The sequence below is a fragment of the Humulus lupulus genome, chromosome 6, assembly GCF_963169125.1.
Source record: "Humulus lupulus chromosome 6, drHumLupu1.1, whole genome shotgun sequence".
NCBI classification, from domain to species: domain Eukaryota; kingdom Viridiplantae; phylum Streptophyta; class Magnoliopsida; order Rosales; family Cannabaceae; genus Humulus; species Humulus lupulus.
Genome location: NC_084798.1, coordinates 190,204,481 through 190,226,492, shown reverse-complemented (window position 1 = coordinate 190,226,492; position 22,012 = coordinate 190,204,481). Strand labels below are relative to the sequence as shown.

The 22,012-nt window shown below is 39.6% G+C and overlaps 1 protein-coding gene across 1 annotated transcript; it reads right to left on the bottom strand.

The window, feature by feature from the left end:
- Positions 1–397: 397 nt before the first annotated feature.
- Positions 398–1,412, bottom strand: LOC133784363 (uncharacterized). Its single transcript, XM_062223739.1, has one exon. It carries the CDS (start codon positions 1,242–1,244, stop codon positions 645–647), a length of 600 nt encoding a protein of 199 aa, XP_062079723.1. The 5' UTR covers positions 1,245–1,412; the 3' UTR covers positions 398–644.
- Between the last annotated feature and the right edge of the window lie 20,600 nt (positions 1,413–22,012).

Sequence of the window (22,012 nt, the reverse complement as noted above, 5' to 3'; positions counted from 1 at the left end):
TTAAATATTTTAGTGACTATTTACTTTTTTTAGTTTTGTTATTGTTTCGGATTTATGGAAGAAACTATGCTAATTCTTTCTAGTCTTCTGCAAACTTGAACACAAAAAAGAAAAACCTGTCCCGAAAATTACAGCATTGTTTGAGCAAAATTCTTAGAGTAACCAAATTCTAAATCCACTCTTTTTCAAATCATTATATTCTTTTACCTAATATTCCAGAACACAATTCAAGAATCTAAAAAAAATCCCAAGTCATAAATAAATTATGAGATCCAATCAAATCAAGCCAGTCCGTCAAGAAAATTCAACGATATTTAGAAATTTTCATCATTTAATTATTATAATTCCTAATAATATTTTTTTTTAAAAAAACTTATAATATAATAAATCGCAAAAATGGTTACAATTATTTGTTCTTATGAAAGAAAAAAAAAAGAAGAAAGTTATTTGGACAAAAATCAGAGATTAGGCCTTGCTGTTATATTTCTAGCCAGAAAAACGGCAGCTGCTAATTTAATTACGGCGTCGTATTTACACTCATTCCCCCATGCAAAACAAAATCTCCACAGAAGGCCACAAATATCCGACTGCCACGTCATCTCTTAACTAAAAATAAAACAAACCTAATTAATTAATTAATCATCTCATCTACAAGCAATTATCATCTCCGCCGCCGAGGACGGCGTGGAACTGGGTTCTGTTTCTTCTTCTTCTTCATCTTCGACTCGGTCTTTCTCATCGTCGTCTTCTTTGGCAGGCGGCGGAGATTGTGGCAACCTCGACGAGAAGCTTCTAAAGGGGAACGCATCGTCAGTGTCGTCGGTTTCATCGTCGTCGAAGTTGCGAGAATAACTGAGAGCATCGTAGTGGAAATCCGCGGAATGGTGGCGGCGGTGGCAGCCGCGGCTGATACGTGAGATGAGGTTTCGACACTTTCCCTTGAGTTCAGGGAGGTGGCCGCCATGGACATAGTCGTCATGATCATGAACATGAGACCGGGACTTCATCCAGGCGGAGGAGCTCCGGCCGAGAAGCCGAGACTTGCTAACGTGGATGGGGCTGATGGCCTGGTGGTGGTGGTGGTGGTGGTGGTGGTGATTGTGGTGTTTGTTTGGGCCGAAGCAACATGACATGTTGGAGATGGAAGAATGGAGTTTTTGAGATATGGAGGTCGGAGAGTGGCTGTGGTGGGACTGGGAGTGGCGGTCGTGGTCTCCAACCACGAAGCCATTATTGTCGTTCATGAGGAGAGAGAGAGGGAGAGAGATTATTTTGATGGTTGAAAAAGCGGTTCTGTGAATTTATGGAGAGACCTTGAGGACGGAGAGTACGGAGACGAAGGGTTGAGAGAGCAGAGACTAGGGTGCTATATAACCGTTTTATAATGGACAAAAACCCCTATAGTCCATTCTCTCTGTTAAGAGTTGTACCATGACTTTTGTATTTTTCCTCATTTACACCCATTATATTTATATATATATATATATATATGTTTTTAAAATAACTACTCCCGTATTAGTTAAAATAATATATATTTGTTTATTTTTATTTATAGGATGTATTAGTTATTTTTATTAAATTTGTATTATTTTTATATAAATTTTAAATAAATAAATAATATTATATATAAAATAATGATATAAATATAATAAATAAAAAATTAAATAAAAATATTTTTTATGATTTTTTTAAGGAAAGTTCTTTAGTCCCTTACGGGACTTAGTCCAACAAGTGAGGCCCAAAACTTTTTGTCAAGTGTCAAGCTATGAACAATTTTGATATTTTTCTTTTTAAAATTTTATACCTGTTGAATCGGTTATGTAAACCGGATGTGAAAAATTGTGCTGGTCTGACTGTGAAAAGTAAGGGGTATAACTGTAAATGCCAGTCCCAAAAAATGAGGAGTTGGGGGTTGTATGGTCATTTTAGTATGAAGTTGAAACTTATTTACAATATTAGCTACGTAAAAATTTATCTGTAGCTATGTCATTAAAATGATATATTGCATAACATGAAATGAGTAAAATGTAACAAAAAATGAGTCATATGCCACATTCGTGAAAGAGGAAGCTATCACAATGGCCGGATCGGCTGCAACTAGGACTCCAACAACATTCCCACCGACCACCTGACCTTGTCCACCGACCAAGAATACAATGAGGCTTGTGGCGCAGGCGAGGGCAAGAACGATCCCGAAAGGAAAATTATCTCGAACCTTCCGTGGAGGGTCACCACGACTCCGGCTGCGGCGAGCTACCAAAATGTGATGTTGGTGACGGTGCCGCTTTCGCTGAGGACACAAATCCCACGCTGCCGCTTCCGGGCATAGGTGGCGACAAAGTCAAAGACGTTGCAGCCGCTTACGACCTCCAAGATGTGGGCCCGGAGAGTGTTTGCGCTCTCTCTTGTGATGATCATCAACAACTTTGGCTTGTTCATTGAGCCAGGTGGTCGGCCTCTGGGGCAGCGTGAGGCCATATCACCAGAGTTTTGATGATGACCCGAGATGAGATCAAAGCCCCCACCTGAGTGGGGTTCAAAGTTGTTGTTGTCGTCGTCATCGTCGTCGTCATCGACGTTGAAGTGACCGTTGCGGTTGACATGAAATGGAAAACTAATACAAGGATATCAATTTTGAAAACACAATTCGAAAAAGGGAAAAAAATGTAAAAGCATGTATCTTAACCATCATTTTCTAAACAAATGGCTTCATGATAAACATTTGTAATGCGTTTGTTATTATATATATATATAGGGACCATACAAGTTACAGGCTTGAGGATCCTTTACGTCTGAGTCTATGTCAACAATGCCTGGTTCTTTTAAAGTAGTTGTTTTCTCCAAAACCTCATCTTCTTCTGCACATTACAAGAAAAAATGTTGAGGAACAGTCTATTGATATTTTTAAAAGGTTAAACCACTCCAAGGTAGATGATTGAAACCATATCTAGACATATTTGACAAGCCAACACATGCATTATGTATATCGAAACAGAACAATGACCTTTTCTTTGGGAGCATCGAAGACCATCACATTTTGTGAGAGCTTGCATGGGAAACGTCTTATATTGAACACCGTATTGTCCGAAGTTCGGTACTTGCTCATCTTTTTCTAACTTTAATTGCTTAGTGAAATCTTTTGATTCTGCCACCTTTATTTTGGATAGTTCCTCAGCTAACTCTCTTTTTGCATCCTCCTGAAAGGGTAGCATGTCTCTGGAGTCATTTGAGGCCACCTTTACATTCTTCAGATCTCTCCTCTTGTAGTTTGTCAATGGGTATATGTGTAAGTGAAACACGTAGCTGGTTGCTAAGGGGTATGAAGGGGTATATATGTATTTTAACACATTATCAATATTGCGCCTCAATCTTACTGTCCATCAACAATCGGGCGGCTTAGATTTGATGAAGGACTAAAACCTTCAAATCCAACTGAGGGATTGTAGAAATGCCTTTTTTTTTTTAAATATATATATAATATGATAACTTTTTTAAATATAAATGATATTGTTTTAATAAAAATTAAGATTATTATATTTCATTATAATGATATTTTATAATATTTAATTTTTTATTAATATAAGTATTAAATATCTAATATTGTATTTAATATTATTATAATAATAATATTTGAATTCATATTAATATAATTAGTAAAAAATTAAGATTACATATTAATTTATCATAATAATATTTTACAACATTTAAATTTATATTAATATAATTATTAAATATTTAGTGTTATATTATATATTATTATAATAATTATATTTTATAACACTTGAATTTGAATTTAAATTTATATTAGTATAATTATTATATATAATTTTATATTAAATATTATTATAATAATGATATTTTATAATACTTGAATTTGAATTTAAATTTATATTAATATATTAATTATATATGTAATCTTATATTAAATATTATTATAAAAATGATATTTTATAATATTTGAATTTATATTAATAAAATTAATAAATATCTATTTTTAATTAGTTTAAATGTATATTCTATTAAATATTTAGAATATTTCGTTAAAGTTAACACAACAAACTGTTAAAACTAATAATTTATATTATCTACATACTTTTTATATAGAAGAGATAAGGGAGGTATAATTTTTTGTCAATATCGGTGTTAACAAAATTTAGTTTTGACATGTGGATATGTATAATCTTTTTTTTTTTTTATGACAGTGCACATTGTAGTCATTTACAATATCACACAAAATTTTAAATAAATTATGAATAATTACAATGTCGAAAACAATGTCCAAACAGCTAGTTGCACTCGTGCACACAAAAATAGGCAAGCGCGTGATATTTGATTGTTTGAATCTTGGTTTCGGCACTGTAAATTATTCTAGACAACTAAATGTACTTAATCCTGAAAAAAAAAATTGGGATTATAACATGTTGGCATGCTGAACCAAATTTTGTCAACACCGTAGTCATTTCCTCGTTAATTTATGTATATTAATTTTTTAAAAACTAATATGTATATATATAATTTTTTTAACTAATATATATATGCTTACATATATTTATTTAAAAGAAAAATATAATATATGCTTATAATATATTAACTTATAAAATACATACTTCTATATATAGCTAAGCAAAAGTGTGAAAAATAAAAAGTTGGATTGGTAATTCTATAAGGATGATACAAGTATATGTATACATAGTTAATTATTTAATTATAAAAAAAATTAAATTGGGAAAATTTTGGTTCTTGGCCTTAGCACTCTTCAATAGAAGAAATAAATAGAGCAAATGATATCAATAATACTTTTAGGAATGACAAATGTCGCCCCCAATAACCCTAAAAGTGGTCGTTGATATGTATTAGGGCCGACATGCCGCTGCTATCACATCTTCGTTAATATGACAAGGCTAATAGTCATTATTAGCAACGAAAAATATAATCGCCCATAATAGTCTACTATTAAAGGTGACTTTGTCGTCGCTGATATTGAGAGAGTTGCCGTAGATATACTCAATTTTATAGTTTTTTTTTAATAAAAACTAGTATTAGGGGCGACTATTATGCCGCCGCTAATAGTATTTTTTAAATAAAAAATATATTTTTATAATAAAAAACTATAAATTACTAAATACTAAAATATACACGTAAAAAACATTAAACAAACAAATAAATAAAAAATTAAACACATATATATCAAATTATAATATACACATAAACATTAAAAAGTAAACACATAAATATATCTATAAAAAAATATTACATTAAACACTAAACACATAAACAAAAAAACTAACATTAAAAATTAAACACACATATATCAAATTAACATAAACACATACAAAAAAAAAATTAAACATTAAATACATAAACAACAAAAAATTAAGCTTTAAAAATTAAACACATAAACATATATATCAAATTAAAATATACACATAATAAAAAAACATATAAAACATTAAACACATAAACAAAAAAAAAATTAAATATTAAAAATTAAACTCATATTGTTGACGCCGTTTTTCGTCAACTTAAAAATGAGAGCAATTAAACAATAATATACTAGGGGAAATGAAATAAAATGATGAAAACAAGATGTTTTTATGTGGTTCAGCAGTTTAAAAATCTGCCTAGTCCACAAGTCTATATTATTAGTTCTTTGGAGTTTCCTGGAAACTTTTAGAGAATAGTTGCCTAGAGTTTTCTCTCCGAATCTCAATATTTCGGTCCCTTACAAATGGAGTTTCCTTCTCTATTTATAGAGAAGATTTTAGAATTCGTTCCCACATATTTCGGGAAGATATTCTGTGAATCAAATGATATAATGCCAATTAATGCATTATTTGCTACGTGCATGATAATATCCCAAGAATGTGGGATTAGATAACAAATTACATCATATCCCTTAAACATAGGGATTTTACAACAATAAACACGTTCACATGTAACCGACTAGCTTAGATGCTGGGTTCATTACGCCTTCGAGACTATTTGGCTATCACGAGCTCGTCATCTTATTTCGCCTATACTCCCAACAAGTAACCATTGACGAAGCCATCACCTTCGAGCTTATACTTCTCGAGCTCGAACCATCTTGTCTGAGGACAAGAGATGCATCCCGAAACTTATACAAGTGTTGAACCCCTACGATTGTGAATCCTGAGTCCAACTTATAAACCCGGAGCACTTTCGAGGCTACATACTCCTCGAGCTCATAAGTTCGTCATTCACAGTGAAACCATCTCTGAATAGTAGATCAAGTAATTGGCCGAGTTAATTTCGAGCTTACACCTAATGAACCTAGATTTCGATATCATAATTCCCATGCTCGAAATCTGGGTATAACATTTTGCCCCCTCAAAAGTATCAGTTCGAATCCTATGAGAATGAAACTTTTGAACTGCCCTCCTTGGACACTGAGCCGCTTAATATACTTGAGTGTGGACACACGTCAATCACGGGTTGCTCAATCAGAGTACTCGAGTACTTTTTCACCATACCCATGTCTATTCGCCTGCCAACTTTATGCTTCCATCGCCACGTCTGTACCCGACCGTCTGATCAGATACCGAATCTGGCCAATGGTCCAGGTCAATTCGACCCTTGACATTCCCTGGGGCCTATAAACATGCTTGTATCGTCTTCTTCATTTTATTTTCGCGCCTTGAGCTTTCAAAGAAAAACCAGAACTCAAAAAGCCTGTTCTGTCCTTGCATGTTTTCCAAACCAAGGAGGCAAAATATCCTTGGCATCTTCGACTCTGTGAGCGCTTCTCTGACACCGCTCCTTCAATCATCAATCTTGCCATACCCGCAAGCTACTTCTGTGTGTAAGTTCTATTTCTTATTCTTTATTTTCCATGCATTTTTACGTACTTCCTTTCCTTATGAACATATTCAATAGTTTGTTGCCTTAGCAATGTAGTTTAGTTGATACTACATAAGCTTTGGATCCAAAAATCTTTTAGACTACGGGTGATGTATCGTGTAGACCAAGAAATGGGGTACTGAATTAAGGTTTTAATTTGCACAAATCCCAAAATTATCACCTTTTTGAGTAACCGTCAACTTTTCCCATGAAAATCCAGGATTCTTAAAATGAACCAACACTTTCCTACCCTTGCGTCAAATACATGCTCGAAGCCCGAACCTTACAATAGTTCGAGGTTCTTCCTCGAATTCAACCCGTCCTTTCAAGATCGCAATCTTGATCGAGCTTACTTCGTGATTTCGAGCCTTCGAGCTCGAATCACCTAAAATCATACTTTGAATTCTTGTATGCCTAGCCCTCACCCTTTTCTTTCTTGCTAGATGTCGCAGAATTATGCGAAACGGTGGGGGTCAATGCTCGCAATCCCATACTCCCCAACAACTCCAAGTCCAGAATCTCTCTTTACTCGAAACCAACGGCTGATTCGGGAGTACAAAGTGAGGTGCGAGCAAGAAGATATTCGGGCCTATTTCCGACATCAGATCGACGAGGTCGAGGAAAGAAAAAGGAGGAAACTTCGGGTGGCAATTTATCCAAATCCAGACCCCGAGCTCAGGCCTATCCCCCTCGATCCCAAGCTCAAAGTCACCATTGCTTTCGAGCCTGGTGTACTTTCCTTTTCCTTGATGGAGGAGTCATCAAATTGTCTGTCTACATTGCAACCTGCTACCGTCCCCACATCCAGGGGAAATTTTTTGAGGCCGAACATTACTGGAGCTCGGTGTCTTCATTAGGACAAATCTCCGACATCCTGGCTCGTCATGGCCTATGATTATCGGGCTCGATGAGGTGTCGAGCTCCTACCTTCAATGAGCGTAGCTGCTTCGCTCCGGGCAATGGTCGTCCTGACAATAAACTGAAGCTCGTGGCCTGGAATCGCGAGCATATGAAGGAAGGGGCTCTACTGCCCTTGAAGTCCTTTTTTAAGGACTTTCCAGATTTTGTTGGGCTCGCGCCCTTCCATCTCTAGACCAATTCATACAGGGTTTTGTCAGCCCTGAGGTTGCTATACCACGAACTAAAGTGGGAAGGACCTTCGCCAAGAGAGATCCTATATCTCTTTTGTCTTAAAAGCAACCCCTCCCAAGCTCGAGGAGGAGATGGCTTCTCTTACTTGTCAAGCTATCCCAAGGAGAAGAAGAGCTTTGAGGACATGCCCAACCATCCCCCCAACTTCAAGCTCGCCTTCTTTTGGACAGATAGTCTGGCTCCTTCGAAGTTCTATTCATTTTAATGAATTCGTAAGTATAAATTATTCCTTCTTTTTGTGCTCGATTAATGTTTAGGCTCGAACTAATTGTAATATATTCGATTCTCCAGCCAATTATCACCGTCCTACTCCTACGGACGCAATGAAGGAGCACAAGGAAGTTCTGCTCCGGTTGCCGTATGGTAGGCGCTCCTTGTCATATCTTCTTCATGAAGATAAACTTCGAGCCTGCGGTATCTTGGAGCAGGATCAGACGACGGATGACGGAACTTACCGAAAATGTAACGCCCTGGATAGCCAAGACCGTTACACTGTGTGTTTATAAAGGGCTAGACTTGCTAATCAAGTCGTTTAATTAAAAACATGTTATTGAAACTTCAAGGGAACTAGGGTTAAAATGTTTTGGTCTCAAAAGTCACATTTTCATAAAGAAGCATTTCCTGTTTACACGGGATCCCAAAAAATGTTAAGTTTGAAACTGTTTACAAAATATTCAAGGACTAAATACAGTATTAGCCATGTTAAGGAAAAACAGACAAATAGGCAATCTCTGTCCTGACCCACTCCTCGGTCATGGCGATCGAACAGCTGGCTATGTACATTCCACCCTGCAGCCCTCCATCTTAGGATTGGTCCAACTTGCCTTTGCCTTTACCTGCACCACGTAGCACCCGTGAGCCAAGGCCCAGCAAGAAAACACAACAACAGAGCATAAGCAATCAACAGACAATTCAATATCTTATATTGCATCACATGTTCTTTACCACATCAGCATTCATAATAGTCAAGTATTTAGCATACTAAGCATATCAATTCACAGCATACACCAAATCACATATGATAACTAGGGTTAGCGCCCTCAGGCCGCACCCTCTGTTATCCCACTGACTCCGGCCCGCTTAAACCGAGCTCAGTGAATATTAAGCTGTCCTCAGCTACCAGTGGCCAAGCCGCGCCCTATGCGCAAATATTGTGTACGGCACCCTTAGGCCGCTATCACATGTCCCATGGCATAATACAATCATTGACATAATACAAATATCGAGAGCACTTAGTCCCATCACAAACATATAACCGGGTGCAGTTTTCTTACCTTTCGAGTCGCTAGCTTTGATCACTTGACTCCTTAAGCACGATCCCTCTCGAGCCCTTTCACTCACCTAATCACAACCATAGGTCAAAGTCATCACCAAACCTCAAGTCCAAACCTAGCCTCGGGACCAATCCCGAGCCCCCGGGAAGTCTTAGTTCCACCAAACAAGGTGGTGGAATCGAACCCCGAACCCTTGGTCAAAAACCCTTGTAAATAACCCTAAAATCCCTTTCTGGAAACAGGGCTGCGCTACAACGCTCTAAGGAGGGCACTACAAGCAGAACCAAAATTCCCCAGAAAGCATGGCCTAGCGCTGTAGTGCTAGTCACAGACAGCCAACCTCCCAATTTCCCTTCCTACGATTTCCTCGAACCAAACTCAACCAAAACTTCTCCAAACCTTCACCAAACTCAAAAACAAGATTATTAACACATTCCACTCATCCCAAGCACCCCAAATACTCAAAACTCAAGCACATGCATCCCTAATCTCAAAATTCACCATAGCCACTTCTAGACTTCAAAACTCAGCAGAAACCAGTCAAAACATCAAAGTTAAAAGCTCAGAGTTTATACCTTTGATGGAAATTCGACCTCAAGTTGCCTCTAGACCTCCTTAGCTTGCTCTTCCTCAACCCTTGGCTCCAACTTCCCTAGAATTCCCCATCAACACAGCTTAGATACCTTAGTTAAAAACCAAAACCAGAACTGAAGGAACTACAAAGTCTTACCTCAAGTAAATGGCCTATCCTTGCTAAACCCTTGCCAAATCTTCACACTTAGTTCAAAAACCTTATGGCTTAGTTGACCTAGCTCTCCTCTGAATTTTGCTCCAAGAAGAATGAAGAGAAATGGTGAGAGAACCACAAACCGACCCTAGGAAAAGCTGTTATGTTTTCCCTTCCTTTTCTTTTTCTTCTTTTTTCCTTTCTTTCCACAGCCTTCTACCCTTTTTCTAAAATTCCCACTAAGTATAAAGCCTTAACATACTTATCTCTGAGAAGCCAATTGACCAAAATGCCCTCCCTATTAATTCTAAACCCTTTAATCCACTTAGGGGCATTTTAGTCATTTTACCCAATTCCCGCTAATTCCTCGAGTGTCTCTAATATTTTCCCGCTTACTTCCCAATACCTAATTAATCACCAATAATATTCCTCGATGTCAAACCTCCAATATACTCACTAAATTCCCATTTATACCCCCAGGCTCGCCCTGAGCCGGGTATAAATCCCCGCCGTGACTTTTTCGCTAAACCGCTCGCTAGGATCGTCTTGAGTCAAAGATCACAGATATATCCACATAATAATGTGGTCTCAACAATTATCACATATATGTATACAGTTATGCCCATAATGGCCAAAATTACGATTATGCCCTTCTAACCTAGTCAGGGCCTACATGCATACTAATACACATAGTCATGCATCTCAAATATTCAAATAGTCATATAACATGCTTTAAATCATAATCATGCATTTTACTCATTAAAGTCACATAATTCCCATTATGCCCTCCAGGCACACTAATCAAGGCCGTTAAGCCTTATTAGCGAATTTGGGTCATTACAACTATCCCCTCCTAATGAGAACTTCGTCCTCGAAATTTACCTGAACAACTCGGGATACTGATCTTGCATCGCTGTCTCAAGCTCCTAGGTCGCCTCCTCGACCTTACTATTCCTCCACAGCACTTTAATAAGAGGAATCGTCTTATTTCGTAATACTTTATCTTTTCGATCCAAGATCTGAACCGGTTGCTCTTCATAAGCCAAATCTATCTATAACTCCAAGTCTTCATACTTTAACACATGAGTCACATCTGTGACGTACTTCCGGAGCATAGAAACATGGAATACGTCATGAACTCCTGACAACGATGGCGGCAAGGCTAACCTGTAAGCCACCTGACCAATCCTTTCCAGGATCTCAAATGGTCCAATGAATCTAGGGCTTAGCTTGCCCTTCTTTCCAAACCTCCTCACCCCTCGTAGAGGTGAAACCCAAAGGAATACGTGATCCCCAACCTGAAACTCCACGTCCCTACGCTTGGGATCAACGTAGCTTTTCTGTCTGCTTTGAGAAGCAAGCATTCTAGCCCGGATCTTCTCTATAGCTTCACTTGTCCTCTGAACCATATCTGGCCCTAAATATCTCCTCTCACCCATCTCATCCCAATGAATGGGTGATCTACACTTCCTCTCATACAACAACTCATAGGGAGCCACTCCAATCATTGATTGATAACTATTGTTTTACGATTACTCCATGAACCCTCAAAGTCAATCACACATGCTTTGAGAATATCCTCTAACACCTGAATCGTCCTCTCAGACTGTCCATCAGTCTGAGGATGAAAGGTTGTACTGAACTTTAACTGAGTCCCCAAAGCCTTTTGCAAACCACCCCAAAACTTGGAAGTGAAGATAGGATCCTGGTCTGACACTATAGATTTAGGAACCCCATGGAGACGTACGATCTCCCTCACATACAACTCTGCATACTGATCCACAGTATATGTTGATCTCACTGGTAGAAAATGGGCTGACTTGGCGTATCTATCCACTATCACCCACACTGAGTCATGAAACCCCACTGTCCTGGGTAAACCTCCCACAAAATCCATAGTAATATCCTCCCATTTCCATTCAGGAATACCCAAAGGCTGAACCAACCCTGCTGGTCGCTGATGCTCAGCTTTCACCTGCTGACAGGTTAAGCATTTGGCAACATACTCCACCACATCCTTCTTCATCCTGGGCCACCAATATAAGGTCCGTAAATCTTGGTACATCTTCGTGGTACCTGGATGAAGTGAGTACGACGTCGTATGAGACTCATCTAGTATCTCTTGTCTGATCCCCTCATCAGCTTGAACACAAATTCGTCCCTGATATCGAAGCAAACCAACCTCAGATATAGAATAGTCCTTAGCTACTCCCGCCAAGAGATCCTCTCTAACCCTTTGTAACTGAGCATCTACCAATTGCCCTTCTCTAATCCGCTCTAGCAGGGTCGACTGCAGAGTAATATTGGCCAACCGGCCTACCACTAACTCTATCCTCGCTCTGACCATCTCATCAGTTAACTCCCTTGAGATTTGAATGGAACTATATAACTGACTTGGACCCCTGCGACTCAATGCATCAGCCACCACATTGGCTTTCCCCGGATGGTAAAGAATATCACAATCATAATCCTTTACCAACTCCAGCCAACGCCTCTGTCTCATATTCAGGCCCTTCTGTGTAAAGAAATACTTCAGACTCTTATGGTCAGTGTATACCTCGCACTTCTCCCCATACAGATAATGTCGCCAAATTTTCAGTGCGAATGCCACCGTTGCTAACTCCAAATCATGGGTAGGATACCGCTACTCATACTCCTTCAGCTGTCGTGATGCATAAGCTATGACTTTCTCATTCTGCATCAACACACAGCCTAAACCCAACCTCGATGCATCACAGTAAACAACAAACTTCCCTTCCCTCGAAGGAAGACTCAACAGTGGCGCTGTGATAAGCCGTCGCTTCAGCTCTTGGAAACTGTCTTCACACTTGTCTAACCAGATAAACTTCAAATTCTTCCGTGTCAATTCTGTCATCGGTGCTGCTATCTTCGAGAAGCCCTCTACAAACCGTCTGTAGTAACCTGCCAAACCAAGAATCCGCACCTCCGAGGCGTTCCTTGGCCTCGGCCAATACCTAACTGCCTCCACCTTAGTTGGATCCACCTTAATCCCATCTGCACCTACGATATGTCCAAGGAATGTCACTTTAGGTAACCAAAATTCACACTTCTTAAACTTGGCGTACAACTGATGCTCCCGCAACCTCTGAAGAACCTGTTGAAGATGAAGCTCGTGCTCTGCCTCCGAACTGGAATACACCAAGATGTCGTTGATGAAGACAATAACGAACTGATCTAGGAAATCCTTGAATACCCTGTTCTTTAGGTCCATAAAGGCTGCTGGGGCGTTGGTCAAACCAAAAGACATGACCAAGAACTCATAGTGCCCATATCGCGTTCGGAAGACCGTCTTAGGTATGTCCTCATCCTAGATCCTCAGCTGGTGATAACCAGATCAAAGATCAATCTTTGAGAACATCGTCTTACCCTGCAACTGATCGAACAAGTCACCAATCCTTGGTAGGGGATACTTATTCTTGATAGTCAACTTGTTCAATTCTCGGTAGTCGATGCACATTCTCAGAGTCTCATCCTTCTTCTTTACAAACAAAACTGGAGCACCCCATGGCGAGTAACTAGGTCTGATAAACCCCAAATCCAGAAGCTCCTGCAACTATATCTTTAATTCTTTCAATTCCGCTGGTGCCATCCTATATGGTGCCCTCGACACTGGCTCTGTCCCTAGCGCCAACTCAATGACAAACTGAATCTCTCTACGTGGCGGCAACCCAGGAAAATCCTCAGGAAACACATCTAGAAACTCGCAAACCAATCTGGTCTCCTCCGGCCCAACTGGTGAAACTCTGGTGGTATCCACCACACTAGCCAGAAAGCCTATACATCCACCCTGCAACAAGTCTCTGGCTCTCAACGCCGATATCCTGGGTACGCGGGGTCCATGCACCGCTCCCACAAAAACAAAGGGATCATCGCCCTCTGGCTCAAAAGTTACCATCTTCTTCCTGCAGTCAATGGTAGCTCCATATCTAACCAACCAATTCATACCTAGGATCATATCAAAATCCTCCATACTCAACTCAATCAAATCTACTGACAACTCCCTACCATCAACTATCACTGGCAGTGCTCTAATCCACCTCCTAGATACTACCAGTTCTCCTGTAGGCAAAATAGTCCCAAACCCTAAAGTACTATACTCACTAGGTCTACACAATCTATCAATCACCTTATTAGATACAAACGAATGCGTAGCACCAGAGTCTATCAAAACAGTAAAAGAAGTTTCAGCGCTAGAAAGCTGACCTGTCACTACCGAGGGACTAGCCTCGGCCTCTGCCTGCGTCAGGGTGAACACTCGAGCTGGAGTCAAGCTATCCACCTTCCCTGTGTCTCCCTTCTTCACTGTCGGGCAATCCTTCCTGAGGTGTCCCACCACCTCGCACACATAGCAGGCCTTAGCCCGACACTCGCCCGGATGGCGTCTCCTGCACCTCGTGCACTCTGGATAAGTCCTCCATGTATCACCACCTCCCTGGCGGCCACCCTGGGTACCCCGATCTCTCCTATCAGAACCAGGAGCGATCGAAGCCTCATGGGTCTTCCTTTTCAAATCACTAGGGCCTCCACCCCTACCTGAACCAGAATATGGAGGCACCACCCTGCGGCCCTCCCTCCTCACAGCACTCTCTCTCCATATCTTGTTTTCCGCTTCCTCAGCGCTAAGAGCTTTCTCCACATCATGGGCATAAGTTGTCCCTCCAGGAAGTGTGGTAATTCTCACATCTTGGGCTATCATAGCATTCAACCCTTTGATAAATCTGTCCTGCCTAGCTGCATCAGTAGGCACAAGATCCGGTGAGAACTTCACCCATCCTCCCTCAGCATATAAGTGGCACAAGCCACTCTGTCATGTCCTTCAACCCTCATGAAATCAAGAATGGTAGTAATCATAGTCATCCATTATTCAGCCTTCAGTGGATTTGGTCCTCCCTCAAAGATCAGGGGCTGCTACTTCCTGAACCGCTCATACAACGGTTCCCACTTATTCCCAACCTCAACTGGCTATAGTACCGGTACCACTGCAGGTGGCACAATAGGGGAAACACTCCCAGATGGAGCCTGCTGCCGCAGAATTCGGATCTATTCATCTTAGCTTTGAAGTCGAGCCTGCATGTCTGCCATTAACTGCTGCCAGTTCTCAGGGACTGGCGGAGGGGTCTGGCCCTGATCATCATCTCTAGCCCCAGACCTGCCGGCTAGTCGCGTAGATTTTCTTGGATGCATACCTATCCAAGTCAATCTGCAATCAACGACTCGACAATTAGGCTATGATGGTAGGGTAATAATCATTTCATGATCCATCACTGGAACTCCAATCATTCACAAGCAATCAATTTATAACAATTTATCCAGATATTCATTCACATGCACAGCAGTGCTAATAAGCATGCCTCAATAGCATCATGCAATAGTCAAGGGCCAGGCCCTATCAGTTTCTCATGCTCCCTATTCATCAAACAGATACCAACAATCATATCTCACTCAAATCATTTAAACACATAATCAAGTGTACAAAATTACCAAACCCTGAGTTGAGCTTGTCTCTCGTGGCGAATGTACATATCCAGCCAGTCTTCCGGACCCATAAACCTAGGACGCTCTGATACCAAGTTGTAATGCCCTGGATAGCCAAGACTGTTACACTGTGTGTTTATAAAGTGCTAGACTTGCTAATCAAGTCGTTTAATTAAAATAACCCCATATCTGATCAGCCAATCCATCCCCAAAATCATATCAAAATCATCAATACTCAACTCGATCAAATCTACTAATAGTTCCCTACTATCTCCCATCACTGATAGTGCTCTAATCCATCTCCTAGAAACTACTAGTTCCCATGTAGGAAGTATAGACCCAAATCCCGCAATATAATACTCACTAGGTCTACAAAATCTATCAATTACCTTTCTAAAAACAAACTAATGTGTAGCAACAGAGTAAATCAATACAGTATATGAAGAGCCAATGCTAGAAAGTTGACCTGTCACGATAGAGGGACTAGCCTCTGCCTCTGCCTGTGTCAAGGTGAACACTCGAGTTGTAGTCAAGCTGTCCACCTTCCTTGGTTCCTCTTTCTTCGTTGTTGGGAAATCCTTCTTGAGGTGTCCCATCACCCCACACATATAACAAGCCTTTGCTTGACATTCACCCGAATGGCACTTCCTGCATCTCATGCACTCTGGATAACTTTTCCATGTCTCACCATCTCCCTGGCAACCACCCTGATCACCCTGACCCCTCCTATCAGGACCAGCAGTGGTCGAAGTGTCAGGGGTTTTCCTCTTTAGATCACTGGGGCCTCCGCCCCTACCAAACCTTGTGTATGGAGGCACTGCCCTGCAAACATCTCGTCTCGTAGCGTTCTCCCTCCAGATCTTATTCTCTGCCTCTTCAACGGTAAGAGCATTCTCAACAGCCTGGGCATAATTCGTCTGCCCAGGTACCGATGTAATCCTCACATCCCGGGCTATCTCAGTATTAAGCCCTCAGACAAACCTGTCCTGATGCAAACTTTGCTAGCCTATCAAACTTCAGGGCATACTCTGTAGCTGTCATGCTACCCTGTACAAATCCCATGAATTCGTTCACCTTTGTTTCCCTGATGGCAACATTGTAATACTTCTAGTTGAACAAATATATGAACCCATCCCAACTCAAAGTGGAAACATCTCGGTTCTGTGATGCCACCTCCCACCAAATACGGGCATCCTCTCTAAGTAAATAGGTGGCACATGCCACCTTGTCATTACATTCCACCCTCATAAAATCCAGGATGGAGGTGATCATACTTATCCACTATTCAGCCTTCAGTGGATCTGGTCCTCCCTCAAAGGTTGGAGGATGCTGTCTCCTAAACCGTTCATAAAGTGCTCCCACCTATTCCCAACCTCAGGTGGTTGTACAACTGGTGCCATAGCAGGTGGCACAATAGGTGTAGCACTCCCTGACGGAGCCTGCCGTCTCAAAAGGAGAATTTGCTCTTCTTGACTCTATAACCTGGCTTGCATATCAGCAAGTATCTGCTGCCAATTCTCAGGGACTGGCGGAGGGTTCTGGCCCTGCTTATCATCCCTAGCCTCGACCCCTGTGTCGGTTAGTCATATTGATCGCCTTAGACGCATGGCTATCCAAGTTTATCTGCAATCAACGACTCATCAGTCAGACAATGATGACAGGTTAACATTCTTTCCATGGTCCATCATTGAAACTCGACCAACAACAAGCAATCAAGATGCAAACAAGCATTTAAATATTCATTCACATGCAGCAGCAATGCTAATAAGCATGACTCATCATAATCACACAACAGTCAAGGACCAGGCCCTATAAGTATCTCATGCTCCCTATTAATCATACAGATTAAAACATTTACATTTCATTTAAGCATACAATCATATATATATATATATAGTTACCAAACCCTGAGTCGAGCTTGTCTTTAGCGATGAGTGTACATGTCCAGTCAGTCTTAAGGAACCCTTCCTTGATCGCTCTAATACCAAGTTGTAACTCCTTGGATAACCAAGACCATTACACTGTGTATTTTAAAATAGTGCAAGACTCACTAATCAAGTTTTTTGAACATATATGTGATCCTAAAGTCAATTATCAGGTTAGGGTTAAAAGATTTTGATCATAAATGGTTAATTTTCATTAAAACTAATGTTTGATACATGGGATCCCAAAAACAGGGTATATATGGTAAATACACTCCCCAAAAAGTTAATACAACCAAAAGCCAGTCTAATGGAAAAATACAAATTTTTAGAGCTCTGTCCCTGTAACTATTCCTCAGCCGTGGTAGTCGAGCAGCTGACTATGTACACTCCGCCCCCAGAGCTCTCAAACTCATGGTTGGTCCAGTTTCCCTTTGCCTTTACCTGCACCACGTAGCACCTGTGAGCCAAGGCCCAACAAGAAAACCATAAACCTCAAACACATATAGCAATAGTAGTATTCAATCAACCTCAACCAACCAGAACAATTATTTAATAGAATACAAGCATTAAACTAAACTATGGTAAACATATATTCTCAAGTACATATCTTAACCAATTACACAAATGTTCAGGGTTGGCACTCTTAGGCCGAGCCCTCTGTTTATCTAGCTGACCCCGACTCGCTTAGGCCGAACTGCATTTAGTACGCTTATCATCAGCGCCGGCACCCTTAGGTCGTTCATTCTCATATTACATACAATCGTACAATCACACAATACACATATTCAATTATTGGGAACCTCAGTCCTGTTCACAACCACAAGGGTGCAATTTTCTTACCTCGAATCCCGAGCGAAGAATAAAGAGCGATCCTGAACACAATCTCTAATCCAAATAAATTCTTAGGGAACAAATATTAGCCTTCAGGACCTCGAATTCCACAAAACCGGGTAGTAGAATTCATCACTAGTACCTAGGTTTGAATCCCCAAGCCTAAAACCTTATTTTCCCATTTAGGGCCGCGACTTGCCCTTAAGGGTCGCGACCTGCCCCTAAGACAAAGGCCAAGCCCTCCCTGCTGGAGGGCACATGCTGCGACTTGCACCCCTCCAGGTCACGACGCGCTTGGCAAACCAAAGGCTTCCAGCCTCCAAAAACACGCGGGTCGCGGTGCCTGAAGAACAAGGCCACAACCTAAGCCCCTAAGCCCAGAAAAGCCACCATTTCTCAGTGTTTCTCCTCGATCCTAACCTCAAATTCACACCCTAAACTAGCAGCCAAACTTGGATTTAAGCCTAAAATTCCTATCCTTTTGGTCTAAACATTATATCCTATAAATAATTCTTACCCCCCCCCCCCCCCCCTAAGTACCTAAAATTAGCTTAAGAAACCAGAATCATGCAAGCTCTAACTTCAACATAATTTCCAACATAATTCAACAATTGAACTTAAAACTTACCTCAGTTTATGGCTTGAATTTCTCCAGCTATTCACTATCCACTTCTAGCCTTAATTCCTCAGTTTATCCCCCATCCCAAACTCAGCTTCAATCCCAGCTTGCTCCTTGAGTCCCTCCTTGAAAATTCAAAGGTTTCCCCCTAGTTCTAGAGAGATGAAAGAAGAACATTTTTTTAGAGTTAAAGGACTTCTAGTGTATTCTGATACACTCCCAAGAATTTTCTGTGTATATCCTTAACTCAAAAAGACCATTTTCCCCCTTAAACTTATTCAACCTTCTAATGGTTTCTAAGGGTAAAACAGTCATTTTTCCCAGTTCTCGCTAATTCCTCAAGTGTTCCTACTATTAACCAATTAATCTCATCGTGTCCAATTAATTAAAAAATATTTATTCATTATTCAATAAATCCCAAAATATTCTCTAAATTCCAGAAATACCCCTAGGCTCCCCCAAGCCGGGTATTAAACCTCGCTGTGACTATTTCGCTAATCCGCTCATCAGAATTTTCTCAAGCCATATACTACAAATATATCTGCATAATATTGTGGTCTCAACCATTTACCACATATAATCGCATTTATGCCCTTCACGAGCCAAAATTACAAATATGCACTTATAAACAGTAAAGAGCCCACATGCTTATCTAATACTCATAAACATGCATATAATATATTCACATAATCACATTAATCATGCATACCACATAGTCATGCATTTAACCAATTAAACACACATATATAACAAATTATACCATCCCGGCACGCTAATGAAGGCACTAAACCTTATTAGCAAATTTTGGGTCGTTACAGACAATGAAGCCCTCCCTAAGCAAGGCTCTCCTCAATGCCCGACACTAGGACTCCGCGTGGTGCCTGGAGGTGCGCGAGGCTCACAAAAGCCTTCACTAAGTGAGCCTTCAATGGAGTGAGCCTAGCCTGGCCTCGCTATGCAAGGCTCTCCGCCATGTTGCGACTTCAAGGAACCAAGGCCCTCGCACAGTCTTCTGCATGGGCGTATTGTCCTCGGCACATAGCCTCCTGCATGGGCGGCGTAGCTGTGCGAGGCGCTTGGACTCCACGAGATGTAGGCGAGTCGAGGCCCTCATTCTCAGATGCTTCCCTTCCTCAACGTAAGGGATTTGACACATGGTTGGCATACATCATGTTGGGACTCGCTATGCGAGGCCCTCTTCCTTAGGTGTCATGCGTCTTCAGCGACTTCAGCCCTCTACATATGTGAGGCCCTATTCTCGAGTGCCTTGCTTCTTGAACGATTTTCCCATATTCAAACTTTTGTTTTGGGGATTCAATTTCTTGAATGGTTGGGAACATGATTTAGAATAATGGAATCCATACTTTCCTAACGGATTGAATATTAGTTCCCTTTGGGTTAATTCTGGAACTGAATAATTATTGACCTCAAATCTATAATATGATTATAGATTAATTAATCACTAGTGACTTAATGGTACTTAAGGATCAAGAGGTAATTAGAAGGGTAAAACGATAATCTTGACCAGCTGTAATTAACGAACCAATAAATGAAGGAAAAAACTACATTTATTGATTATATCAATGGACTATAAGAGAAAACTCTATAAATATAATTCTATAAATACTTAGAGTGAAATTCCATATTTATAGTGGAGTAATCATGGAATTAATAAATAAGATTATTATGTTAAAGAGTTTAATTAATAATCTGGTTTATTAGAGCTTCGTATTATAGGTCAATGGTCCACAAATCACCTCCATCCTACACTGTTAAGGGTAAGGATGTCAAAAGAAAGATTTGTAGAGAGAATGACTAAATTGCAAAGGAATTAATTTTCTAGGGCAAGAAAATAATTATGTGATAATTATGGGGAATTGATCTGTCCTACACTGTTAAGGGTAAGGATGTCAAAAGAAAGATTTGTAGAGAGAATTACTAAATTGCAAAAGAATTAATTTTATAGGGCAAGAAAATAATTATGTGATAATTATGGGGAATTGATTAATTATGAATTAATTAATTATTTAACTATATAGTATTTATTTTGAAAAACTATAGGTTAAAATTAATATTAATCATGTTTGGATTAATATGAAAGAGAGATTAAAAAATATCTTATTTAGAATTAAATATTTATTTATTAAAACTGATTTCATAAAGTTAATTTTGAATTAAATGATATTTATTTTGGGATAAAGATATTGTCTTAAATATTGATTAAACAAACAAATGAGAAAATTAAGGATAACCCTAATGGTGTGGTCAACACACTCACTGTGCAGTGAGTATGGCGCCACATACAGGGATTTCCTATCCTTGAGATTTGAATTTTGAATTTCAAATAATTTGTTTATTTAATTATTCTTTTTAAATATGATTTAAATTAAATAATTAAGTAGGTTATAAGTGATCAGTTTTATTTTAATAAAATAAAGATTAATTAATTAAGTTAATTATCTTTATAAAACTGAAAGAGCGTTACTTTCATGAATAAGTTGTTTTAAACAATTAAAAAGTTTATACTGTCAAACTCTCTCTCTCTCTCTCTCTCTGAAAAAGAAAATGGTAGTTTTTCCTAAACCTGAAAAACTATTCAATACACTTTCTCTCAATCAAACCTCTCTAGATCTCATGTGTTGAGAACATCAAGAGAGTTCTAAATCAATCTATTGAATTCTACGTGCCCACATGCATCCTTGTGTGTTTGAGGATTGGTCTGGAAGATCAAGGTGTGAGCTTTCAAAATCTAGATTGGATGATCGTTGATTTAATACAAAAAGATTAAAAGACACTTGATAGGCTACAGGAGGTAATCTCTAATCTATTTGTATGTGATTTAATATATCTATATATGTATGATCTGGCTGGGATTAATATATTTTTTTAAAAGACCCATTCCGTTGTGTAACTCTAATTTACACTTTTAATACCAACAATTGGTACCAGAGTAGTCTACATATATATATATATATATTAAATGTTGTATCGACCATCAAAACATACAAGACCAAAATCATGCGGAAATTTAACTTTTTACTTTTAACTCATTATACCGAAAATCCACAGGTGGGTTTTGCTAGCAGATTTGCTCCCACCAGTGGGTCTTCTCGCGCTGGGAATTCTCGTT

What these genes read in the sequence shown, in the direction of transcription:
- LOC133784363 (XM_062223739.1), bottom strand. Translation starts at nt 1,244, where the DNA reads ATGAACGACAATAATGGCTTCGTGGTTGGAGACCACGACCGCCACTCC.